General features: G+C 43.4%; 1 protein-coding gene across 3 annotated transcripts; it reads right to left on the minus strand.

The window, feature by feature from the left end:
• Positions 1 to 3,187: 3,187 nt before the first annotated feature.
• Positions 3,188 to 20,256, minus strand: SGCB (sarcoglycan beta). Of its 3 annotated transcripts, none has more exons than XM_036333704.1 (6): positions 20,132 to 20,256; positions 15,182 to 15,391; positions 12,324 to 12,509; positions 10,232 to 10,423; positions 9,522 to 9,653; positions 3,188 to 6,254 (listed from the first exon to the last, which is right to left on the minus strand). In XM_036333704.1, the coding sequence occupies exons 1-6, from the start codon at positions 20,162 to 20,164 to the stop codon at positions 6,051 to 6,053; spliced, it is 957 nt and encodes a 318-aa protein (XP_036189597.1). In that variant the 5' UTR covers positions 20,165 to 20,256; the 3' UTR covers positions 3,188 to 6,050. The 3 variants fall into 3 exon arrangements, with proteins under 3 accessions (XP_036189597.1, XP_036189608.1, XP_036189619.1); XM_036333715.1 differs by having other exon boundaries at positions 15,182 to 15,388; positions 20,132 to 20,255; XM_036333726.1 differs by lacking the exon at positions 20,132 to 20,256 and adding an exon at positions 18,432 to 18,769 and having other exon boundaries at positions 15,182 to 15,388.
• Positions 20,257 to 25,044: the final 4,788 nt, after the last annotated feature.

Here is a 25,044-nt window from a genome sequence, read left to right on the forward strand (position 1 = left end):
ATCAAAGACCATCCTATATAATAAAAGGCTAATACAGGCAGTCCTTGGGTTACATTGGACTTGACATATGTCATTTTGTGATTATGTCGCCATCTCCCATTTACAGTATTTGTAAAAAAAAAAGTTCCGTCATTTCAATGTATGTACATATGTGCTTTATGTTTTTTATTATTTATTTACTACAAGGTCAGGAATTGTTATCTTTCTTTTAAATTTTTTTTACTGTTTCACTTCATTACTGCTGTGTATGTGCTCCATGTGAGTGATGTAGGTGCTTATGCAGGTGGGTTCCGACTTACGGGGATAATCGCGTTATGTCGTGCTGTAGGAACGGATCTCTGACATAACCTGAGGACCTACTGTATGCAAATTGACCGAATTGAAATGACCAGTTGCTATGACACACACTGACCACCAGAGGGCAGACACTCAATGCAGGAGCTGTCCTCTGGTGGTCAGTGCACTCCCACAGGGGGAGCACCACTCAGCCAGAAGCCCAGCTCACAGCTGGCAAGCGCAGCTGTGGTGGCGGGAGCCTCTCCCACCTCTGCGGATAGGATATCCCCCGAGGGTTCCCGGACTGCAAGAGGGTGCATTCTGGGCTGAGGGGACCCCTCCCTCCTGTGCACCAATTTCATGCACTGGGCCTCTAGTCCTATCTAATAATAGACAAACATGGTAATTGACCATATCTTCGCTATGCCTCCCACTGGCTAATCAGTGCGATATGCAAATTAACTGCCAACAAAGATGGCAGCTAATTTGCATACTGCAGGCAGGGCAGGACAGTGCCATCCTGCCTGCCCCACCGCCATCTGGGTCTGCTATCTGCGACCCAGGGCAGCGGGCATCCGTGTGTGACCTGCCTGGGGTGTTCCGTGTGCGACCCGACCCAGGGTGGTGCCCCAACCCCCGGATCGGCCTTGCTGTGTGCACGACCTGGGGAGGCAGGGCAGGCACCGAGGGATCGGGCCTGCCATCTGCCACCCGGGGAGCGGGCCTAAGCCAGCAGGTGGTTATCTCCCAAGGGGTCCCAGACTGTGAGACGGCACAAGTGGGGCTGAGGGACACCCCCCCACCTCCCCTCCCCCACCAGTGCACAAATTTTTGTGCACCGGGCCTCTAGTTAAGATATAAACATCAAGGATGTTTTTCACCAAAGATTTCTGAGAAGCAATGAAAAGTCTTAAAACAAGTATTTACACATTTCAATGGCTAAATATATACACAAAATGTTTTTAAAAGTAAATGGATAATTTTTATTTGTTTTAATGACACCAAATTCCATGAATAACTACATTATTCAGTATGTAGGCTTGCAACCAACTGTCACTTTCTGCTCTAATGGCACCATTTAGTTCATCACTCGTCCTAAATACTAGAATGGCTTAACTGTTTCTCCTGCCACGGCCTCTTGATTTTCCTTCTTGGCCCATCCTATTCCAATGGGTTATTGCCCTGTAACACTGTTTTCCTCCTATCGTTCCCTCATTCAAAAGCCTCAAAGAGCTCCTGAGTGCCTGTAGTCCAGTCCCTCAGGTTGGCAGGCAGGGCTAGCTAACCTACGGACCAGTCAGTACACATGGAGCCATTACAAGACGCGGCTGTGCTCAGCACTATGTATGTATGGACGTCTCATGCTGAAATGAGCTTTTGTAACTCCCAGCTCCAAGCTCAACGCCTTTTCCTCTCCTCACTCCAAATCCTACATATGGCCTGGAGACCCCTTTCCCAGCGTTAGCCTATTTTACCTTTTCAGAAATCTTTCAGTCAGTATTTACTGAATGAATGCATTAGTAACATTCAGTGTGACTGAATATCAGTATTATCCCGCATTCCCATTTCTTTGTTTTGTGTCTGTTTTAAACTCCCTGGAAGGCAGTAAGTTCCTTAAGGGCCACGTTTTCCACGTGTGTGCTGCATATGTAAATTTCTCTGTTTTACATTTTTAATAGTTTGCAGTCTGTTGCAGGGCTATGTTCTGTTTGGATGAATGCACGCAGTGAATGAAATGTACCAGGCAACTTTTAAACTTTGTTCACACAAGGTCAATTCTCCATGTGTTGAAGGGCATCTAAATTCAGAGACACGGGGCCATGAACTGCAAAGGCGCCCTGCAGCATGGAGAAGTGACTTATTTTTATAGTGTGGCTCTTATGCAATTTCAGAAATTGAATTAATTTCTAGTTGGAAAGATATTTGTTTCTACAATGAAAGCTGCAATCGTTATATATACATCTGAATACCAAACTAATGCAGTATCAGCAACAAAAATATAGTAATTCACAGGCATGCTACTTTCCAATATTGAACAGAAACATGTGGTTAAGAAATACTTATTCTTAAGGGGAGATAAAGATTTTCATGGACCTGGTTCTTTCTAATTTAACGAGATCTACACATTATCTAACAGACTTGAGTTCAAAACAGCTAGGTAATGGTAATCTTATGTCCTAAAGTAAAAGTTATTAATATGTAAAGAAAAATGATATGTACTACATATAAGCTTATACATATTAGGTAAGGAACCCCTGAGAACTCTAGGAAAATTTCCTGAGGAAATGAAAGACAACTTGGTAAAATGTAAATCTTTAAATGGACACATTCAAGCTGAAGTTGAGGAAGCAGAACTACTGGGTGTGTACGGGTGTCAGAGAGTGAGCGAGATAAGGGAGGGCAGTAAAAAAACAAAGTAGAAAGGAGAGTTCATTCTTATATAAAAGGAAGAGAAGTTAAAGAAATGAGAAGAAAAAAATCAGAAGAGGCTATTTCTGATAAGGTGTAGAAAGAACACAACAGCAGCGCTGTAAGCCCTACCTTGTGATCTTTAGGTAGTTTCCAAATGGGTCTCTACCTGGATCCAGCCAGGTGGGAATTTTAGACCGAGCCTCTGAGGCTCCACCCATCTGCCCGTGGAGCCTGCCCTGTGGCAAACCTTCACCCTTACGTCACAAGGCCCTGGCCTCCTGCCACAGTGACAGCGTGCACGTGTCCCTGGGACTCCGAGGGAACGCGCAGAGGGAGGTGGGACTGTCCAAGCTCTACAGCGTCTACCTTTGAGCTGGAGGATCAGAGAGCTCACAGATGCGGACGGTGCTCCGTTCTCCAGCCATATTTAAGCTCATCATGCTTGTATGATTATGTGGAAACCTGATAATATTTTAACCATTAAAAAATGAACAGCAAGCAGTTGACAGAATCTTTATTGTAAACAGAGATCATTAGTAGTTGTTACAAACTGAACTGAAACTCAAAGTTAGCAATCTGAATCAGATTTATAGGTTTCCTTTTGTTTGGCGTAACTTGTCATCTTTGCACCTGCAGCACTTTTAAAAAGATTGCTAAAATTATCAGCATATCAATGGTCTCCTTTATGTCAAGTTTAGAACCAGAACATTCTTACCCTCTTAAGAAAACTCATTCAAAACTAGGTAGAACTTCCACCTTTTATCATCAAAGCTATTACACAATTTTTTTTTTTACAATGCAAAAGAACACAAATAAGTATATTTTAAATATTACAGACCATATATGAGCAGTCCCCACCTTGTGTCGTTTTGCATATTCCTACCTGCTGTAAAGTATCTTTCTTTTATTTCATGTGTCCCCCTGAACACTGCAATCCACTCTGAAGTACCGCATTAGCCACCTCCCCCAGCCTGCTGCTAGTCACAGCAGTGCTCAGCTTAGGGGAAGAAGAGCTGGTAGAAAGAGGAACGTTAACATTTCAGTTTATAGAAAAATACCATCTGGTGGTGAGAATGAGTAGCTGAAGCTTTACTGTTATGCAAAATAGGTCACAGGTAAAAAGGATGGTTTGTTCTTGATCTGCTCTCCAATGAATTTTCCACTCTACAGTTTAGTGAAAAGGCAAGGACCACCTTCAAAGTGTCCTCAAATACTATACCTGTTACCTTAACCATCAGTTCTATAAAACATCAAAATATCCTCTAATGTCAAAAGCACCTAATGGAGATGTATCAAAAACAGAAGTATTTCTCAAAGAGGAGCAAAAATAGATATTTCATGAATTATATTCAATAAATAAAACATTGTTAAGATAGTGTTTTGTAGTTTTTGTAAAAATATTTAAAGAAATATTCAAAACAAATCTAAATAGAGCAGACAAGTGATGGATGTAAAATTTAAAAATATACTGAGCATCTGAATGGACATTTCAATGATTTTTCCTTGAATATCACTAAGATGTTAATTGGTACTGAATATATTAAAATACGATCTGAATATCACTGCAACGGTAATACCCAGAGGTCACAAATTTCATTCTTTTTCTTCATTTAAAAACTGCACTCGGTACTGCATAGCAAGCCAGTTTCTGTGTTAGTATGCTTTAGTACACTATTCATAATCTCTGAGGCATTTGGTTGTTCCGTCAGAGAGAACTGTAACATGCTGAATGCAAACTGTTTTTGTATTGATTTTCCTAGCCACACAGCTCAAAGTGCCCATCCCAGAATGTAGGCCGGGGCCTACGATTTATCACTGCTGCCTCCTTACAGCACACTACTGCAAAGTCTGTCCCTGACACTGTGCATGTCTTAACAATACCAGAGAGTGCCTTTCAAGTTGAATAGAAAATACATTAAAAATCACTACCTTGAGGGTTGAAAATCATTCCAGTGGAATGGTGATGTTATAACAGAGATCAATTCTCATACTTAAAACTGACTTGTATTATTTTCTGCATTGCACCCTTAGTCCAGTGCTTCTCAACTTTTTTCAAGGCATGGCACACATTAAAAGGGGTAGTAACTATATGGTGCACACTGGGGTGAACCCACCAGCCATTCTGGACAGCAGGACTTGCCACTTCTTACTGTGCTGCACTGGGGGCTGAGGGTATGTGTTTGGCAACCCTTTTCCCCAATTCAGGTACTCCAGTGCGCCATGGCCCACCAGTCAGGAAACTGGGAAACCCATTACCAGGCCAATTTGACATTTTGGAACTAGCTTAGGAGAGTTTAAAATCTGAAGGGATTGGCTTTTTTTTTTTTTTAAACATGAGGCTGATTGGTTTATTTTTTAACCGGAGTAAGTATACCTGCTTGATTTCTTTTTTAAAATTTATTGTCTAAAGTTGATTTGATTCTTATCTGTAAGTCTGAATTAGTCTTTGTTCGTCTTTGTAGAGTTTTAAATAATTGAAACCAATGCATTAAGTGAAAATAACAAGGTATTTGGAAGCAAGTGTATCTAGGTTTGAATCCCAACTCTGCTATTTTCTACCTGAGATCAGGCAAGCTTCTTAAGTTTCTGATCCTCAATTTCTTAATGGTAAAAACTGGGAGAAAAACGTCTACTTACAGAGCTCGAGTGAGAATTAGAGAGAGTACACATGCAATGCCTAGACAATGCCTAGGATGTATAAGAAGCTTAATAAATGACAACTGTCATCATTACCTAAAAGTTAAAGCTAGGATGGTATTTTAATTTCTACCACATGGTGAACGGTTAATATTTATTAATATGTAACAAGTAAGCATTCTATTACAGAGTATTCTTCCTAGTGCAAAACTAAGGAACCACACATAGTCTTTTACCACCTCACATATGTGCAGTGAGAATGTGGCTGAAAGTTAATGCACTAGAAACCTGTCTTGCCTCTTAGAAGCGAAAAGAGAGCATTTAACACTTATTGACAGTGTACCTTTCAAACACCTCGAGGGGGTCTATGCCCATTAGTTACCAAAAGCTTACTTACAGTGAATCTAACAGTTGCTTCAGCCCTTTATCTTTTAGACAAGGAATAGTGGAGTTTTAAAAACACTTTTAAAAAATTTGGATTTTATTCCTATCTGATAATTATTTTAGAAAACATTAACTTGAACATCAGTGCAACTTAATGAAAGGTCTATTAGAATTTAGGCTCTCTGAGACTGCTTTAAATATGGAGATTATAATAGATACAGTAGTGCTCTGCAGATAAAATAATTACCAGTATCACAAACTCTGTAAAAACATAATTGCATGCATACTCTTAAAAAAAAGTCAAGTCAAGATATGAACATATTGAAGACCCTCCGGTTGTTCTAATGAGTGTTCCCGCAGGGGTGGTCTGAGACCTGGCAGCCCATGTTCTGGCCTGTCACCTGCACCTTGAAGAGAGTCCCGTCGGCACACATGCAGAGCTTGTAGCGCACCCACTCCCCAGCACCAAGCTGGTCCCCACTGGAGGAACTGGGCAGGCGAGTGGTGCTAACCATCACGGTTCCATTTAGGATGATGCTGTTTTCCTAGGAGGAGAATAATAAGACCTATTTACCTTCACAAATGGGGATACAACAAGTTTAATAAACAGAACTTACTGGAATATTAACAAGTAAAGAAGGCAGTAAGCGAGAGTGACGTCGTGACCAAAACGACAACACAGAAACCAAAACTATGTCAAGATTCAACCAGTGACCTTTTAGTAATAGTTTACAACATACACCAATACACTTGTTACGCAATTTACTTCTCACTAGTTATTACAGCAGAATTCCTAAGTGCATAATGAGGCTGATGTTGACAAGGTCTCAGACCATTTTATTTACTTCCTGAGAGAGTTTTCACAGTTACTGCTTGGTAAGTTTCTGATGATGCTAAGAAAAAGAGAAAATTTACTTTAATTCCCACTGTTTCTGCACCACACAGATACAGATTCAAGCGCATACTTTTGAAGACCAGGGGCTCCAAGGAACTGCCTGGAGGGTCTCTTCTTCAGTTCCAGGAACTTTCTTGTATTACAGGCCCTTCTATCTCCCTTCTTTGCTCTGTTTCCTTTTCTTCTTTTCATTCATTCAACAAATAATTATTAAATGTCTACTCTGTGTTGGACACTATTCTAGGTGCTGGGGATACAGCAGCCAACAGACAGGCAAAGTCCAAGTTCTGCAGCAGCAGCTGGCATTTAAATGGGGAGGGGCAGACAATAAACACACCAACAGGAAAAGCTAACAGGACAACATCTGAGAAAAGTCAGCCAGGGTACGTAGAGAGGGACCAGGCAGGGTTCCACTTTACACAGGTGGCTGGGAAGGCCTCTCTGATGAGGTCAAAGTCCAGAGGAAACTGGGTCATGTGAAGGAGTGAGCCATGTGGGTTAATGGGGAAGGAAACCATACACCAAAGGCTCCAAGGGGAAGATGTGCCTGGGGTTCGGGAACAAGTAGGAGGCCAGTGTGGCTGAAGCAGAGAGACTGAGGGAGTAGATTGGTAAGAGATGAGTCAAAGAAATAACTAGGGGCCACATGTAAGGCCGGGGAATGGACTTTGATCTTACTCTGAACTAGATGGGAAGCCATTTGTAGGGTTCTGAATAGGGAAGTGATATGATCTTTTGAAAAGGATCACTCTGGCTGCTGTACAGAGAACTGACTACAGGGCGAAAGGGGAGTCAGGGACCCTTAGGAGGCTGTTCAACAGTGCAGCAGGAAATGGTGGTGGCAGTGGCGGTAGCAGAGCCTGAAGGCTTTGCTGATGGGACTGTTGTGTTTGAAATGCCTATTAGATAGTAAAGTACAGTAAGTAGTTGGATATGTGAATCTTAGTTCAAAGGAAAGATTAAAGCAGGAATTTGAGAATCATCAACTTATATAGGGTATTTAAAGCAATGAGAGAAAGTTGGTTATGATGTAACGAAAATGGCTCATTGATCAGGAAGTGATAGTATAATGGACTAAATATAGTCCAATTTTGTTCCAATGCTGCCATCGTGTGGTCATTTAATTTTATTTTCTTTAAATTGCTAGTGCAGTTATTTTTAAAAGCAGTTTTATAAAATTCTAATTATTAGCTATACACTTAAAACTAACCACTAATATTAACTAAATTACAAAGCTAATTATCTTTTCAATATTGGCCTTTATTTCTTTAACTGTGGAAAAATGGATATGGTGTATGTATATTATAAATTATTTTAATAACTGTCATATTAACAACAGGTAGAATTTCCAGGTAGAAAAAAGTAAAAGACTTAGGTCACTTGCTAATGGCTAGGTACAAATCTATCACACTTATTGTTTCTTTGAGTTTCTAGTGCAGAGAACAATGCCCCTACTGTGACCATTCTTCAACACTATTTGTTTAGAGGAATGTAAAAAATACCCTGTATTGCTATTGAATTTTTGGCAAGAATCACATTTTATGTCCATCTTTTTTATTCAGAGATTGGAATATGTGCTTTAGGGGGGAAAAGCTATTTATGAAAGTGAAAGAACTTAATTTTTTTAAGTTTATTTTTTCTAAGAACTATGAGATTAAATTTAAAATGAGGAAAGAATTATTTTAGTCCTTAGGTTTAAGTTAACTTTTGTCATTTAGTGCTTGGTAAAAAAAGGTTAATTAGCTTGAATTAATGAACATATAGCAGGTGCCCAAAGACATCCTATATAATAAAAGACTAATATGCTAAGTGTCCAGTCATCCATTCAACCAATCAAAGTGTAATATGCTAATGATATGCTAAAGCCACTCAACCGCTCGCTATCATGTGCACTGACCACCAGGGGGCACGCGCCCCGACTGGTAGGTTAGCTTGCTGCTGGGGTCCAGCCAATCAGGACTAAGCGAGAAGGGCTGGACACGCCCTGGAGCCCTCCTTTGGTCCCTCCCTGGCTGGCCAACCTCCCACATCTCTCCCTGGCCCCATTTGTGCACCGGTGGGGTCCCTTGGCCTGGCCTGCACCCTCTCGCAATCCAGGACCCCTCGGGGGATGTCGGAGAGCTGGTTTCAGCCCGATTCTGCAGGCCAGGCCAAGGGACCCCACTGGTGCATGAATTTTTGCATCAGGCCTCTAGTTTTGAAAAAATATGCTTTAACCTGAATTATGAGCAGGTAAAACATTTTCAGACTTATTGCTCCCTTATGAAATATTTACCTATTAAAATTCAGATATAATCTGTAAAGCACAAAGAGAATCTCACATTTCCACAGCTAAAATAAAGGGAAACCTTTTTCCCTTAGAATTAATAATGGACATATAAATAAAAAAACATTTTATATGTTTGCTAATTGACTTTCATGACACTGGATATAAAACCCAGGAAGGGATATGAAAAATCTTTAACTGAAAAGAAACCCACCTTCAGAGAATAGATACTTAATTTGATCTTTCAGAATTCTCTTTTGTAAGTTTTTGTTGTTGGTGTTGTTTGGTCTTTGTTTTTGTCTTTTAAAATAATATAGGTATAATCATATACATTTTTTTAAAAGAAAATGACAGGCAAGCAGAAATAAAATAAAAATAAAAGTCATCTGTTATCCTGCTACCCATAGCTAACTATTGTGACATTTGGCATTCCCTTGCAGATTTTATAATTATACATGTTTTGAAATGTAAAAATGAGGTATTTCACAAATTATTCTATAACTTTCACTTCATAATCCATTTTGAACATCTTTCCATGTCAAAAATATACAACTATAATACCATTTTTTAATCATTGTACACTATTCCACATACGGATTTATATATACCCAAGAATCTTATAATTCTCTTAAATTCTTAAAAAATACTCACTGCTTTTAACTCCATATTACCACCCATGTGAAATTCAATGGTTTTGCCCATAATGAACACTCCTTCATTTCCACGCACTATAGCACGTCCATCAACTTTTATATTTAAATCACTAGTGGCATTGCTGGTAATCTGAAAATTTTAAAAAAGCAGTGAAAAGAGTTACAAAATTAAAGTGAATATTATTATCAGAGACAGAGGAATAGGAGTTTTACCGTGAAATATGAAAGGCAAGTGTTTTAATTCATGTTTTACAGATGTTGAGGTAAAGTGATGACTTGATAATGATCACATAAGCTAGGAAATGACAAATCTAGAATTTGTCCTTCTCATTGTTCTGGAATTTCTTTCATGCCACATAAAACAGTAAAACTCCCCTCCCAATTTGTACCTTTAGAGCAGCGATTTTCAACTGGTGTGCTGCACGAATCTTTAAAACATGCAATACCCAACTATTAGCCAGGGGCACTAACCTCTTTTCCCTTATACTGTCAAATAAAAAAATGACACTAGCCAACACAATAAAGCTGTCTTATGGGAATGAGTCAAAATTATATCTATTTATTGGTCAAATCAGCAAAAAATATATTTTTTGGTGTGCTGCAGAATTTTAGTAATTAGTTTGTGTGTCATGAGATGAAAAGGGTTGAAAATCACTGCTGTGGACAGTAACTCTCTTCCATTAATAAAGCAAAGAAAATAAAACATACCCTTTCAGTAGATGCTTTTTGAACATTCAAACTTTTCACTCCACTTGGCAAATGAAACTCATGAGTTTCATAGTCTGTGCTGAATAAAATATTTTGAGTCCTTGGGTCGAAAAACTGCATACCAATGTCACTTGTAATAGAAGTTTTGTTCTTTTCTACACTGAGTTTTGTTGTCCCTTGCTGAAAAACAATCTTCAGAAAAACACTTTATCATGAATATGTTTTCAAAGAAGATTGCATCCAAAATTCATCAAGAACATTATCAAAACACTCTGTAACAACAGACTAATTTCAAATATTTTAACTGTCCATCTGCGCCCCCTCCACACACTTGGGATAAAAGTTCTTTAAAACAAGGCTCACTGGGGTGGTGAGCGCACAATACAATGCACATATGATGCATTGTGGAACTGCCCACCTGAAACCTGCCTAATTTTGTTAACCGCTGTCACCCCAATAAATTCAATTTAAAGAAAAAAATAAACTGAAATAATTTAGAAAAAGTATAATCTCATCCCCCAAAAACACACAACAAAACACAAAAACAAGGGCTTATGCAGATATTTGCTTACTAGAGGCCCAGCGCACGATTAAATCGTGCGGGTAGGGTCCCTAGGCCTAGCCTCCTGCGATCAGGGTCATCTTCTGCCCGTTCACCAGGCTGAACGCCGCCTCCGCTACCGGGCTGTCAGGCCGTTGGGATCACCAGCTCACTGGGCCGGCCACTGATGGAACGTGCTGCCTGCTCCAGCTGCTCATGCCGCTGCTGCCACTGCTGCTGGGGCGTGAGGCACTGACAGAGGCTGCGGGGCGCGCCCGTGACCTACCCGGCATGAGCGGCCCCAAGCGGGCAGCGTGTCTCACCAGTGGTGGCCCGGCGCACGCGCATGGAGGTGAAGTGCAGGTGCCCCCTTTCTCGCAGGCCTGAGCCCCCAGCAGCGGGGGATGAGCTGGTGATCCCAACAGCCTGACAGCCAACATGGTTCTCCTGCCACCCACCCTGGTTCCCCGTTCACCATCGCTGATCCATCCGAGCCTGTGGGCAGGGGGGAGGGACCAAGAGGCCAGTGGCCAGTCCCGTCCCACCCCCACTCGCAGGGGGTGTGGTTGCAGGGAGAGGGACCGAGAAGTAGTCAATGCCACCTCATGGCCACCGGTCGTTTGGTCGTTCTGGTTGTTTGGTCGTTCTGGTCGTTTGGTTGTTAGGGACACTGGCTTTTTATATGTTAAGATATTGCTCTGCACAAATACATGGGTCTAGGCCTGTGATGGGCATGGAATGTAAGGATACATTGCGGTTCTATGCGGTTAAAAACCTTCGCTATAGCAGCCCCCTGGCATGGGCTACCACTGACTAGATGGGCATATTCTCTTCTAAACTCCCAGAGAGTAGAGAATATTCTAACCAGGAAAGGTACTTTTTTAAAAAAAAAAAGTTCTTTTATTGATTTCAGAGAGAGGAAGGAAGAGGGAGAAAGGGACAGAAACATCAATGGTGAGAGAGAATCATTGATTGGCTGCCTCCTGCATGCCCCCTACTGGGGATTGAGCCCACAATCTGGGCATGTGCCCTGCCAGAGAATCAGTCCGTGACCTCCTAGTTCCGTGGTCAGCAAACTGAGGCTTGTGAGCCACATGCGGTTCTTTGGCTCCTTGAGTGTGGCTCTTCCACAAAATACCACGTGCGGGTGCGCACGTACAGTGCAATTGAAACTTCATGGCCCATGCGCAGAAGTCGGTATTTTGTGGAAGAGCCACACTCAAGGGGCTAAAGAGCCGCATGTGGCTCGTGAGCCACGGTTTGCCGAGCCACAGTTTGCCGACCACTGTCCTAGTTCATGGGTTGATACTCAATCACTGAGCCACACTGGCTGAGCAGGAAAGGTACTTTTTAAAAAATGGTTTTCTTGTATGGAGAAGACAGGAGTAAACTATGTATTCTTATAGTAATTATGTCTATCACAGAACATGCTACAATGGAACAAAATCTAGAATATTAAGAAAGCATTTAACATTAATAAAGACCAATAATATTATTAAATATATTTATGAATTTTTCTCTAATGTCCCTCAATTAAGTCTGATAACTTACAGGCTGGTTGTTGCCAGTGATGACCAAATTTTCATTTCGCCTTCCTCCTACTGTGCTCTTATAAAGAGGGTGGATAACGCCCATGTCAGATACTTGCTTAAATCGAAGCAGGCCACTTTCATGAAACTCCATGCTGTCACAGCCATTTGGTCCAATGCGAATCACAGACCAGATAACAAGTGTTATCTAAAAAGGAAAACAACCCGCTATTAACAGGCAGCAAACATTTAACATACTTGGAAAACAAACAGAAGAGATCACTGCCAGAGGATAAAACTTCTTAAAGTGTGTCATCAGTGAGATGAACATATCAGTTGGCTTTCCACTTATAAAAAACACACATTTAATTTCTATCACAATATTATATGCAAACAGCTGATGGTCAAAAAGTGCTAAAAGGTCTCTAATAGAAACAGAGCAGTTTATTTCTTCTATCCCTTCCATATCTCATCCATATAACAACCACTTTTAACAATTTTATCTATTTTGTCTAGAATTTATCTTCACATTTAAACATAGTATTTGTGCATTATTTCTTCTCTCATCAAGTTTAGGTTTTATCTACTGATTTTCTATTTCAATAGGTGAGCATTTTAGCTCATTTATATTTCTTCTCCAACTTCAATCTCAAGGTTTGGTTAAATCCATGTTTAGCACTGTCAGTATAATGACCATATAAATATTACTCACTGCTAAGTCAAATACTATATATGGTAGCCGACCCTTTCTCATACTTTGTGTCTCTCAGAGTTTAATACTTGTTTAATACATTTTTTTTTTGCTTAGTTTCTTTGAAAATCTGACTAAATCTTTCCAAACCCTCCAGTATTTGTCAAATGTCTCTCAGTAGAATATTCTAGGAGCCTGAGCCTCCCAGATAATTTGTAAGTTCTATTTTTCTCTCTCAGGAAATCTTTCTGGAACCCCTGTCTTCTTGCTCCAGTCTGGACGTCACCTCTGGGCCTGCTGCACAGCTGTCATCATGAACTTGTCCTTCGTGTCTATGCTGGAACTCCCTTTTGTCTTTCTCCCTGTGGATACCCAGTTTCCTGTAACAGTGTCTTCAACTTTCCTGCTTTAGTACCTCCTTCTGGTAGAGCACATCCTCCCGTGGCTTTCTCAGCATGTATGAGGAGTGAAATTTTTTGAGTGTGCATGGCTAAAAATATCTGCATAATCCCTCACACGTGACTGATGGTCTAGCTTGGTAGATGTTTCCACATTTGACACTGTTTTGTTTCTGAATTTTGAAGGTCCTTGCTTACTTGCCTTTTAGCTTCTGGTGCTACTTTTGAGAGGTCTGATGCCACTCTGATTTTTATTCCTTACACATTCATAACCCTTTGATGCTTGGGCTAATGCTCTAACCACTGAGCATGCTGGCCAAGGCTAACTCTTTACTTCAATCAAAAAGAGCTTGTGTGGCTAATGGTTAGAGCACTAGCCTGCACACGGAAGGGTTGTGGGTTTGGTTCCTCAACCTGGGTTGCAGGTTTGATCCCAGCCCAGTACCTGGGTTGCAGGTTTGATCCCAGCCCAGTTTGAGGCAGGTACAGGAGGCAACTGATCAATGAGTCTCTCTCATATCAATGTTTTGCTCTCAGTTTCTCTCCTCCCCCTTTTCCTTCCACTTTCTCTGAAAATCAATGGGAAAAATATCCTCGAGTGAGGATTAACAAAAAGAAAAAAAAAAAAAAAAGAATTAGACACAAAATATTTTAGGTGTACATAAATACAAAGGAAATATTAGGGGAAAATATATCACTATTAAGTAAAAAATAAATGGAATCACTTTAGAACTGCCAAAGTTCACGTTCGTGATTGGTCTTAGGTATACCAATAATCACTCTCTGAAAATCTAACGCTCACATAGTTACAACCTTGGATTAAAAGTCTTCTCCCTAAAAAAGGAATATCTTTGTAAAAGGCAACAAACCGTGTCCTCAGTGTACACTAGCTTACCAGATCTTTTCGTTCTTTGACAACAGAGATTTAAGACTATCCTATATAATAAGGATGTAATATGCAAATGATCATTACACCGTGAAGTGTAACGACCGGACCGACCATAACGACTGGATCACAGATCAGCAGGAGGGTGGGGCAGCAAGCTATAAGCAGGCAGAGGCAGAGAGCTACAGAAGGGGCAGGGCAGCAAGCTATGAGGGGGAACGGGGGCGGGGGAGGGGGGCAGAGGGAGCTACAGGAGGGTGGCAGCAAGCTACCGGTTACAAGTGGGTGAGGGAGAGCTACAGGAGGGGACACGGCAGCAAGCTATGAGGGAAGGCAGGGGGTTGGAAGGAGCTACTGGAGGGTGGCAGCGAGCTACTGGCGCACAGATTCTAGTGCGCAGGGCTACTAGTAAAATTTATCTTTTACTGCTATCCAAGGGTTTATAATTTTAAAAATCTAGCTGAGGAGACAATACTAAATGCAGAAAAAGTTGAATGAAAGTAGAAAAGATTATATTTTTTAGGAGAGGTGAAAGCAATAAAATCATCCTGGCAAAGGTCTCTTCTATTGAATTGATTCTACCCTTTTAAAAGTTAAGTCTTCAAAGGGAAGAATCCATGAACACCGTTTTTTCTTTTCTTTTCTTTTTTTTAATTAAAGAAAATGAATACATGGCAATGTCAGCACACTAAGTTATATATATATGTGTATGTATATATATATATATGTATTTTTATATATATATGTAATCATTAAAACTCAATAAGAGATAAAATATGTATAGGAGAACAGAAAGTAAGAGGATCCTGAAAGAACTTATAGAAACAAATTCTATTATTTCACTGAAAAACAGAGCAAAATTCCCACGGTAATGAAAAAAAGGATATTCAGTACTGCATACTCACAATTAAGTTGATGACAGCCAGGATAAACAAGAGGATAATCACACAGATGGCCAAGTTGCCCTTTCTCCCTCTCAAGCCCGTTTTATGGAGGCGATCTTCGTCGATTGGAATATACCCGGCTTTGAAGTTGCTGTTGTGCTCTTTATTGACATTCCTCCTCTCCACAGCCTTCTCACGCATGGACTTCTTTACAGGACCATTGGAACTCTGCTAAAACAAAGTACAACACATTGGGACAGCTTTTGATGCATTTATTTGTTAAGTGCATATTCATAACCAAAGAAAGCTAAATCGGTCAGTGATATATTTTCCCCTAATAAACTTCAAATCACATTGAGTTTCAGGCTCCAAGAAAGGACATTAATTACTCTGCTTAAAGGGGTGGCAGGAAGAACTTACAGTGTGACTATTTGATAACAGATTTCTACTCTCTGCTTTGAATAGTCCTACTTCTAGTGAAGCTCATTTGGGGCAAGAGTTGATATATATACATTCTACAGTGGGTAATCTTTTAATTAATGATTCATAATTATTTTAAATTATATATGTTTTCATTTATATGAAAAGAATTTGGGGAGGCTGACAGATTTTGTTCTTTATCAAAGCCAAAAATGGGCTAAAGCTAACATTATCCTAGACCAGCAGTTTTCAAAGTATGAGCTGGGGAGTCCCGGAGGGGTCTGGAGGGTGAAACCATTTTCATAATAACACTAAGATGTTATTTTTTCTTTTTTACTCTCCTCTTGTGAATGTACAGAGGAATTTTCCATAGGCCCCATGACTATATGGGATGACATCATTGCTCTAACAGCTAATGAAATTGTGCATTATGTATTCCTGTGTTGAAAAATTTTTCCAGTTTTTCTTTTCTTTTTTAAATATATTTTATTGATTTTTTACAGAGAGGAAGGGAGAGAGATAGTCAGAAACATTGATGAGAGAGAAACATCGATCAGCTGCCTCCTGCACACCTCCCACTGGGGATGTGCCCGCAACCAAAGTACATGCCCTTGACCGGAATCGAACCCGGGACCTTCCAGTCCGCAGGCCGACACTCTATCCACTGAGCCAAACCAGTCAGGGCAGTTTTTCTAATACAGTAAATATCAACGGATATAACACATGTGGACAAAAGCTCTTTGGGATCCTCAGTGATTTTTAAGAGTATAAAGAGTACCCGAGACCCAAATCAATAGTATAGACCAGTGGTCGGCAAACTGCGAGCCACATGCGGCTTTTTGGCCCCTTGAGTGTGGCTCTTCCACAAAATACCGACTTCTGCGCATGGGCCACGAAGTTTCAATCGCACTGTATGTGCGCGCCCGCACGTGGTATTTTGTGTGTGGTATTTTGGCCCCTTGAGTGTGGCTCTTCCTAAGCCTTAGGAGTACCTTAATTAAGTTAATAACAATGTACCTACCTATATAGTTTAAGTTTAAAAAATTTGGCTCTCAAAAGAAATTTCAATCGTTGTACTGTTGACATTTGGCTCTGTTGACTAGTGAGTTTGCCGACCACTGGATAGACAATGCATGCTGTGGAGTGTAATGGGAGCAGAAACAGGATGGCTTGGAGTTGTCAGGGAAACCAGGTGGAGTGGGTGGGCCAGACCTGGCAATTCAGGGAGAGTAAAGGAGGAAAACTAGGGCATGTTGTGAAAGTTACTGGACTGCTGGGTACAAACTCTAGTCTTTATGCTGTTTAACTGGGAGTTATTAGAAGTTTTTGAACGTGAATGACGTGTTTCAGGATGCTCAGTGTAGGCGTTTGTAGGAGAGTTAGTAAATACAACTACCAGGAAGCAGGCTGTTGGGAGATGTTGCAGGAATAGAGGTTTGTGGTAATGAAGGCCTAAACTAAAGTGGAATGAAAAAGGATAAAAAATACAGTCCCAAGAGAAAAGTTAACTGAATCTGTAGCCAGGTTCAAAAAAGAATCTCATGTTTACTAAATGGTGACTAGTTAAATATGTGAATGAAGGAGGGAGGCGATTCCACATACGTTGCATTTGAACTCAATGAGAAATAACCACATGCCTCAAATGCAATGGGATGGGATATTAAGTCGTTAGGACTAGCGATACAGATTTGAGAGTTCTCAGCCTCGAGGTAAGGTAAATCTATGAGACCACATCAGTTCATTGTGAAAAATAGTATAAAGAGGAGAACAAAGAGCTAAGGAGACAGTACTGGGAGACTTTAAGTGTGCAGGAACAATAGAAAATAAGAAATACAATAAATGTCAAGAAAATCCAGGATGTACAGTTGCTGAACTTGATTTGTCAGGAAGTGCCTCCACAACCTTAAAGATGAACTCTGTATAGCAAATTGATAAGTAGGGAATACTGAAAAGCCAGCATGTATTCATCTATTTCCGAATCCAGAAGAAGAAGAGAGGAAAGAAAAATTACATCTAAAGAATTATGTATTGTCAGAGGAAAATTGTGTTTCTTCCGTTGTGTTTGTTATGCCTTCCCTCTCCCCAATTTGGGGGAGCACTTGTATATTTGACGGCAGAGGGAAAGACGTCAAGCGAGGCAGGTGTCTGAGCAGAGCAGGGTAATGTGGGAAACAAGATCCGTGGAGGCAGGAAAGAAAGGGATTCCGAGCACAGGAGAAAAGAACAGTCTTAAAGGGTGGACTCGGACTTCACTGAAATGGTCACACCACTAAGGGAAGCCATTCTTTTTCCTAGGGAGGTTCCAGGCAGGGCCATCTGGAATCTTATGTGTCAGGAGTAGCAGCAGGCTGGTTGGGGGCTTACGAAAAAAGAGGAATAAGCACTGTGAGTAATGGGGAAGATAAAAATTTTAAATTCCACAAAGCAAGTAGGAAGGCTCAATAGAATTTAATGCAATCTACTTAACAGATTTTATCACAAAACAGAATGCTGGTACAGTTGTGTAGGTTGTATATCTGTATGAGGTGCACAGCAGACATTTTAGCCTCGAATATGCATGATGGTAGTTTTTCCCTGAAGGGAGGTGTGCCTTCTTCTCATTTTCACAGACACTTGTGACAGTGCTGATAGGTGGGCAATTTCAGTCCTAGTCAGAGTTTGAATGTCCGTTTACGTAAGACAGGCAGGGCAAAATTTATCCCTGCTGGGATGCATTCTTTAGTCTTCTCTGCTACTTCATGTACATGATTTATTCACCGCATGCATTAACATGTACTGAAGAGTGACTGTATGCCAGATGCCCAGGCCAGCAAGATGAGCAAGACATAGCACCTACCCTCAATGAACTTACAAGCAAGTGGGGCAGTTAACAACTGCAGTTCAACCAGGCAAGGGCCACGGTGGAGCATGCGCAGGGCACCACAGGGCACACCAGAGGGATGACATTCCACTTAGCAAGCAGGGGCATCAACTGAAGGTTTTTAAGGACACTTGAGGTTTCAGTTGAATCTTGAAGGATAAACAGGAGTTCGCCAGGCAAGAGTGCAGAGAAAGGCGTGCAGGCAGCGGGAACAGCATGGAGATTCTGAGTTCAGGTCACCTCTGGGCAAACTAATTTTGGTAGCTTTAAGTGGGTGATGAGGAGGATAAGTACAGAAACGGGGCAAAAAAAGAGGTGAGAGAGGTGGTTAGAGGCCAATAAATGAATAGACATAAGTACCATGTCAAGAACGATGGGCTTTATCCGTAAGGTGATGGGGAACTACCAAAAATTTAAAATAGGTTAGTGATAACTCAGATTTGCATTAAAGCAAAATCAACCCAAAAAGGGCTGAGCTGGACTAGAAGATACCAACAGCGGGTTTCTCTGACAGCCCCAAGTGAGGGCTGGACTGGGCTGCAGCACTGGAGGTGAAGGAGCCTGGGCAGAGGTGGTACAAGGTAGAACGGACGGGACCTGGTGAACGACTGGATGTGAACGGGACAGAGTGGGATCCACGATGACTCCGGGTAGGACCTGCTACAGCTGGTGGGACCTGCCTATGGTCTTCAGTTGGTGGTTCTGCACCGATTAGGCAACTTGACTTTAAGCTCCGAGAAGGCAGACTTCACGTCTTCCGTATCTTATATCCCTCAGAACGCCTCTCCCAGTGACATATACGGATGAGGTCTCTACAAGCAGTTAATTACATACGAAAACCTTTCCAGAAAAAAAAGAGATTTTCTGGAAACAGAATGCTGGTTACTTGACTCGTATTTATTTTTTAAACACGGTTTAAGAAGGGGACTTAAAAAACACCCTATCACATCATAGTTTTGTTTTTTTTTTCTAAAAGGAAATAACAGTTAACGAAAAGAAAAAGTGACCATTAAAGTGATCTTTGTTGCAAGAAGTCACCCTATATAAAGGTTGTCCCCCCAAAATGTACGCACACTTAACAGCTGACAGCTCAATGAATGTTTCTCTCTTGCAGCTTTAACCCATTGGAATTAATAATTACTCAATGCGTGTATATGTATTTTTTGGACACTTTCACATGTATATCTTGCTTTGGGGGGAAAACAGCCTTCAAAGCTATTCTAAGTTCCAAGTTTACCATGCAGATCAGGACATACTTGATAAAGCATTTTTTTTTTTAAAAACAACCGGCCAGGGGACGGTTCTAAGCTCCCAGAACCAGGGCGGAGGCGCACCCCGCGCCCGCAGGTCCGCATGGGCGCAGCTGGCTCCTGGCCGCGCCGGGCAGCTGGCGCCGCGCGGAGGCTATTTTTACCCGCATCTTCCCCGGCGGCTGAGCCGGCCCGTCCCGGCCGGGCTCCCGGGGCCGCGGCCGAGGGGCAGCCCCGCCAGGCCGCGGGCAGCTGGCTCGCCCTCTCGGCTCGGAAGCCCCGGGGTCCCGCCGGCCTCCGCCAGCAGCTCGGGTTCGGACAGCTCCTCCCGCCCCGCCCCGCCCCGCCCCGCCGCAGCGGCCCCACCGCCAGCACCGGGCGCCCTGCCCCTCCTGCCCCTCCAGCCCCTCCAGCCCTCCGGCCGCGGCGGGGGTCTCAGACCTGCTCGGCCGCCGCCGCCGCCGCTGCCGCCATCTTCCCGCCGCCGCCGCCCCCTCACCCCCTCTGGAGCCTGCGCATGCGCCCTGGAGACGGGGGCGGGGGGGGGCGGCGCTGTCAGCTCTCTGCCGCCCCTGCACCCCGCCGCGCGTGGGGATTCCCCGGGAGCGCGGCGGCCTCTGGATTGTCCCGGAAGGGCCCGCCCCCGCCCCCGCCCCCGCCCCCTCGGTCCCCGCCCCCTCGGCCCCTGTCGCGCGGGGCGGGTGCCGCCCGGGGGGTGGGGGGGGTGGGGGGGTGGGGGGGGTGGGGGGGTGGGGGGGTGGGGGGGGTGGGGGGGTGGGGGGGTGGGGGGGTGGGGGGGCGGGTGCCGTCCCGGGGGGACCTTCCCCTCGCGCATCACCGCCGGGTCTCCCAGGCTGGGCTGCAAAGGGGCGTTTTGGAAAGGACACGTGGGCGGAGACGGAGTGGGGACAGGAAGTCACAAATCGCCGATTAGCCACTAAAATCTTGAAAACAGGGAGCCCTCGAGGAAGGCAGTCACTCCGGGGACGCCGCTGAACGTTGGAGGCCTGTAAAGTCTGCTGCTTCCATTCGGAACTGGAGATGGTGCGGGGCGCGAGGGGGGCGGGCATAATGTAACGGGTAAGACTGCCCATCAGGAGGCACCCCAATGTACAAGCCACCTGAGTGCACATTCCTTGTTCCCAGTCCTCAGTATGATCCAAAAACCCGCCCACTGTTTTTTGTTGGTTTGGTTTTTTGTTTGTTTTTAATGCAGTGAGGGCAGTAGCAACCAAGGTGCAAAAGCTGGCCCTCAGGTCGCTGAAGCCACTTCTCAGAAGCCACTTTGGGCGCGAGGGCTACCTGGCCAGCAGGAAGCACAGAGGCTCCCTGGCAACACCTGTATTTCTCTAGGACCTACATCAGTGTTGCTTTCTGATGTCTGGAGCCGCTATTTCACTGCTCTGCCTACGTCACATCATAGGATTGCTGGGAAGTTTAAATAGATCATCTGTTGCACAGGGAACCCCTAATAAACTCTTCCCTTCTCTCCCCCAATTTTGGCTAATGGGTTCATTTCATAATGTATTATCTTCAAGCTTTAAAAAACATATCTAGAGCAGCGGTTCTCAACCTGTGGGTCACGACCCCTTTGGGGGTCGAACGACCCTTTCACAGGGGTCGCCTAAGACCATCCTGCATATCAGATATTTACATGACGATTCATAACAGTAGCAACATTACAGTTATGAAGTAGCAACGAAAATAATTTTATGGTTGGGGGTCACCACATGAGGAACTGTATTTAAAGGGCCAGAAGGTTGAGAACCACTGCTCTAGAGGCTACTGTGTACCTGGCAATTCCTCTTTAATTCTCCCAACAGTCTATTGAGATAGGTCATATTTCCCCCATTTTACAAATGAAGAAATCAAGACTCATAGCGGTTAAACAGCAAACCAGGTTTTCAATGAGTAAACAGCCAGGATTGAACCTGGGCCCACCTGACTAAAGTCTTGGCTCTTCCTACCATGTAAGAGTCTTTCATTCTGCATTTCCCTTTGCCTGTTGCATATTATCAGCACTTAGAAGTGCAAACCAAGGTGACAGTACTAGTCAGGTTATGAAGACAGTTATCCCTTCATTCACTTTATAGTGGGTAGAATAGTATCCCCACCCCCCCAAAGATATATACAAGTCAGAATTCCTGGTAGGGTGAATGGGATGTTATTTGAAAATAGGGTCTTTGCATATGTAATTACGTCAGGGATCTCAAGATAAGATCGCTGTGGATTTTGGTGGGCCCTAAATCTAATGACTGGTGTCCTTAAAATAAGAGGAGAGGACAGAGACACATTCAGAGGCAAGGACGATGTGGAGACAGGCAGAGGTTGGGGTGATGTGTCTACAAGGCCTGGGATGGAAGACTGTCACCAGAAGCTGGGGGAGGGGCACAGAGCAGATTCTCCCTCAGAACTTCAGAGGAACTTGCTCTGCTGATTTCTATCTTCCAGAACTGTGAGAGAATATATTGTGTTGTCTGAAGCCATCACGTTGGTGGTAACTTGTTACAGCAGCCCTTAAGAAACTAATTCACACTTGATGCGCAATACATCTACAAATTGAACTCAAAATCTCTCCCCCGCCACCCCCCGCTCCCCGCTCTTTGTGAATTCCCTTAGTGCAGCGGTTCTCAACCTGTGGGTCGCGACCCCTTTGGGGGTCGAACGACCCTTTCACAGGGGTCACCTAAGACCATCGGAAAACACATATACAATTACATATTGTTTTTGTGATTACTCACTATGCTTTAATTATGTTCAATTTGAAACAATGAAATTGGGGTCACCACAACATGAGGAACTGTATTAAAGGGTTGCGGCATTAGGAAGGTTGAGAACCACTGCCTTAGTGAATGGCACCACCATCCAGTCAGAATTCTCAAAGTCATTCTATACTATCTCTGCTGTGGTCTTCCTATAATACAAAGCTGATCATGTCACTCCTCACCCGAAGCGTTAAAACCCTCCAGGACCGTTCACGATAAAAATGACTCCCCCTTAGATTAGCACATAAGGTCCTGAACACTGGTTTCCATATGCTGCTTCTTGGCCTCCTTTCCTGCCCCTTCCACAACGCATTCTTTACTCCAGCCACGTGCAGTATTTGCCGTTCCCATTTATTTGCCCTGACACATCAAGTCTTTAATGTCTCTGTGCCTTTGCAAATGTGGGTATTTCTCTTTTTTTACTATCCATCCTCTTACTTGTCCACTAAGACTCAGCTCAAGGAATATGTCTTCTGGAAAGCCTTCCTTCATCTGTCTCCTCATCACACATTTCGGATTCCTGTGCCTCTCTCTGTGATCCCCAAGCATGTTTCTGTTGCCACATTTATCCTACTACGCTGACATTTATTTACTCGCCCGTCTGTCTTGTCTTTGAATTTATCCTTCCCCAAATTTCATTCATCTTTAAGGACTAACCTCATCTGTTCCACCTCCTCCTGACAGTAACAGCCAATCATTTTTGCTCTCTTCTCAACTGCTTGTGACTCCCATTTGATACTTAATAAAACACTATCTGATGTTATTTTACCTTTCACACATACATGTATGGTTTGCTCCCAAGGGAACTGTACACTCATTACAAAGCAGGGGCAATGTGTTACTATTTCTGTTGCTCCAAATCCTGAACACATTAGGAGACATGCATATACCAGTAACTAGAGGCCTGGTGCATGAAAATTCGTGCACTTGGGGGGTCCCTCAGCCCAGCCTGCACCCTCTCGCAGTCCGGGGCCCCTTGGGGGATGTCCACCTGCTGGCTTAGGCCTGCTCCCTGCCTAAGCTGCAGTTGGACATCCTTAGTGTTGCCAGGAGGCAGGAGAGGTTTGTGGCTGAGCAGAGCTTCCCCTATGGCAGTGGTTGGCAAACTGTGGCTCGGCAAACCGCGGCTCGCGAGCCACATGTGGCTCTTTGGCCCCTTGAGTGTGGCTCTTCCACAAAATACCAGCTCTTCCACAAAATACTGACTTCTGTGCATGGGCCAAGAAGTTTCAATCACACTGTATGTGCATGCCCGCACTTGGTATTTTGTGGAAGAGCCACACTCAAGGGGCCAAAGAGCCGCATGTGGCTCGCAAGCCGTGGTTTGCTGACCACGGCCCTATGGGATCACACTGACCACCAGGGGCAGCTCCTGCGTTGAGCATCTGCCCCAGGTGGTCAGTGTGCGTCATAGCGACCGGTCATTCCCAGTCATTCTGCCGTTAGGGTCAATTTGCATATTACCCTTTTATTATATAGGATATGTACTTGCTAACTTTGATGGATGCATATTGGGCTGATTTTCTCCTGTTATGTAAAGAACATTACTAATACCTAAGTGTTTCTGACATGTGTCCACTCTAATGCTCACCAGGCATTACCCCAGAGAAGAACCTCATTCACTCTCTCTCTGTGTCTCCTAAGTGTGCTTCCTGGGTCCAGTCCTGCCCCCTCCAAAGTTAGCCCCTAGGGCCTCCAACGGGATATAATAGAGATACCAGAACATACTGTTTATCTATTTACAGTCCTTGGCTGCTTCCCCATTGCCTACAAAATAAATCTCTCTCTTTAAAAAAATTTTTCTTATTGACTTCAGAGAGGAAGGGAGAGGGAGAGAGAAACATCAATGATGAGAGAGAATCATTGATTGGCTGTCTCCTGCACACACTACACTGGGGATTGAGCCCCCAACCTGACCGTGACCTCCCCGTTCATAGGTCAACGCTCAACCACTGAGCCACGCCAGCCAGGCTAGTTATCACTTTGTTAGCCTGTTATATAAGACTCATCATAGCTGAGCTCAGAACTGTCTTTCCAGTCTTTTCTCTGATTCTGTTATCCCACTGAACTAGTGTTCATCATTCTCTGCCTCTCCATGCAATTTCATGTCTCTTTGCTGCTCCATTTTCTCTTCTCTTCCGGGTGAACTCCTCTCCATCCTTCCAGAGCTGGCTCTTTATGTCATTTTCTTCTGTGACTTACCCTGATCCTTTCTCCAGGGGGATGGAGGAGGAGGTAAGGGGAGAGTCCGGGTTGCCATGGGACTTAATATTTACCTCATGTAATTTGTTGCATTCAGCTATGGTGTGTATCTCTCTCTTGCACAGATTGTGAGGCCTAGGAAGTAGGGACTGAGTCTGATTTTGCTTTCTGATGAAGGCAGATGTTTCTGCCACACGAGAAATTTAGTAAATGTTTTATCAAATGTGCTGAAAAGATGTATTTCAACATCCTTCATCCAAGGACTGCCTCATGCCGTCCCATGTCCCTCTCCTGGGGTGTTTAAGGGTATCTTACAATGTGGATCCTGCCCACTGCACCTTTGCAATAGCTTAATGTGCCCTAAGCTCACCCCTTCAATGAATTCTT

Source organism: Myotis myotis, unplaced genomic scaffold, assembly GCF_014108235.1.
Source record: "Myotis myotis isolate mMyoMyo1 unplaced genomic scaffold, mMyoMyo1.p scaffold_m19_p_1, whole genome shotgun sequence".
Lineage (NCBI taxonomy): Eukaryota > Metazoa > Chordata > Mammalia > Chiroptera > Vespertilionidae > Myotis > Myotis myotis.

What these genes read in the sequence shown, in the direction of transcription:
- SGCB (XM_036333704.1), bottom strand. Translation starts at nt 20,164, where the DNA reads ATGGCGGCAGCGGCGGCGGCGGCGGCCGAGCAG. An exon ending in CGGCGGCGGCGGCCGAGCAG is followed by an intron (nt 15,392 to 20,131) that starts GTCTGAGACCCC and finishes ACTTTGTTTTAG; the next exon opens with CAGAGTTCCAATGGTCCTGT. An exon ending in TCACTGGCAACAACCAGCCT is followed by an intron (nt 10,424 to 12,323) that starts GTAAGTTATCAG and finishes GTTTTTCTGAAG; the next exon opens with ATTGTTTTTCAGCAAGGGAC.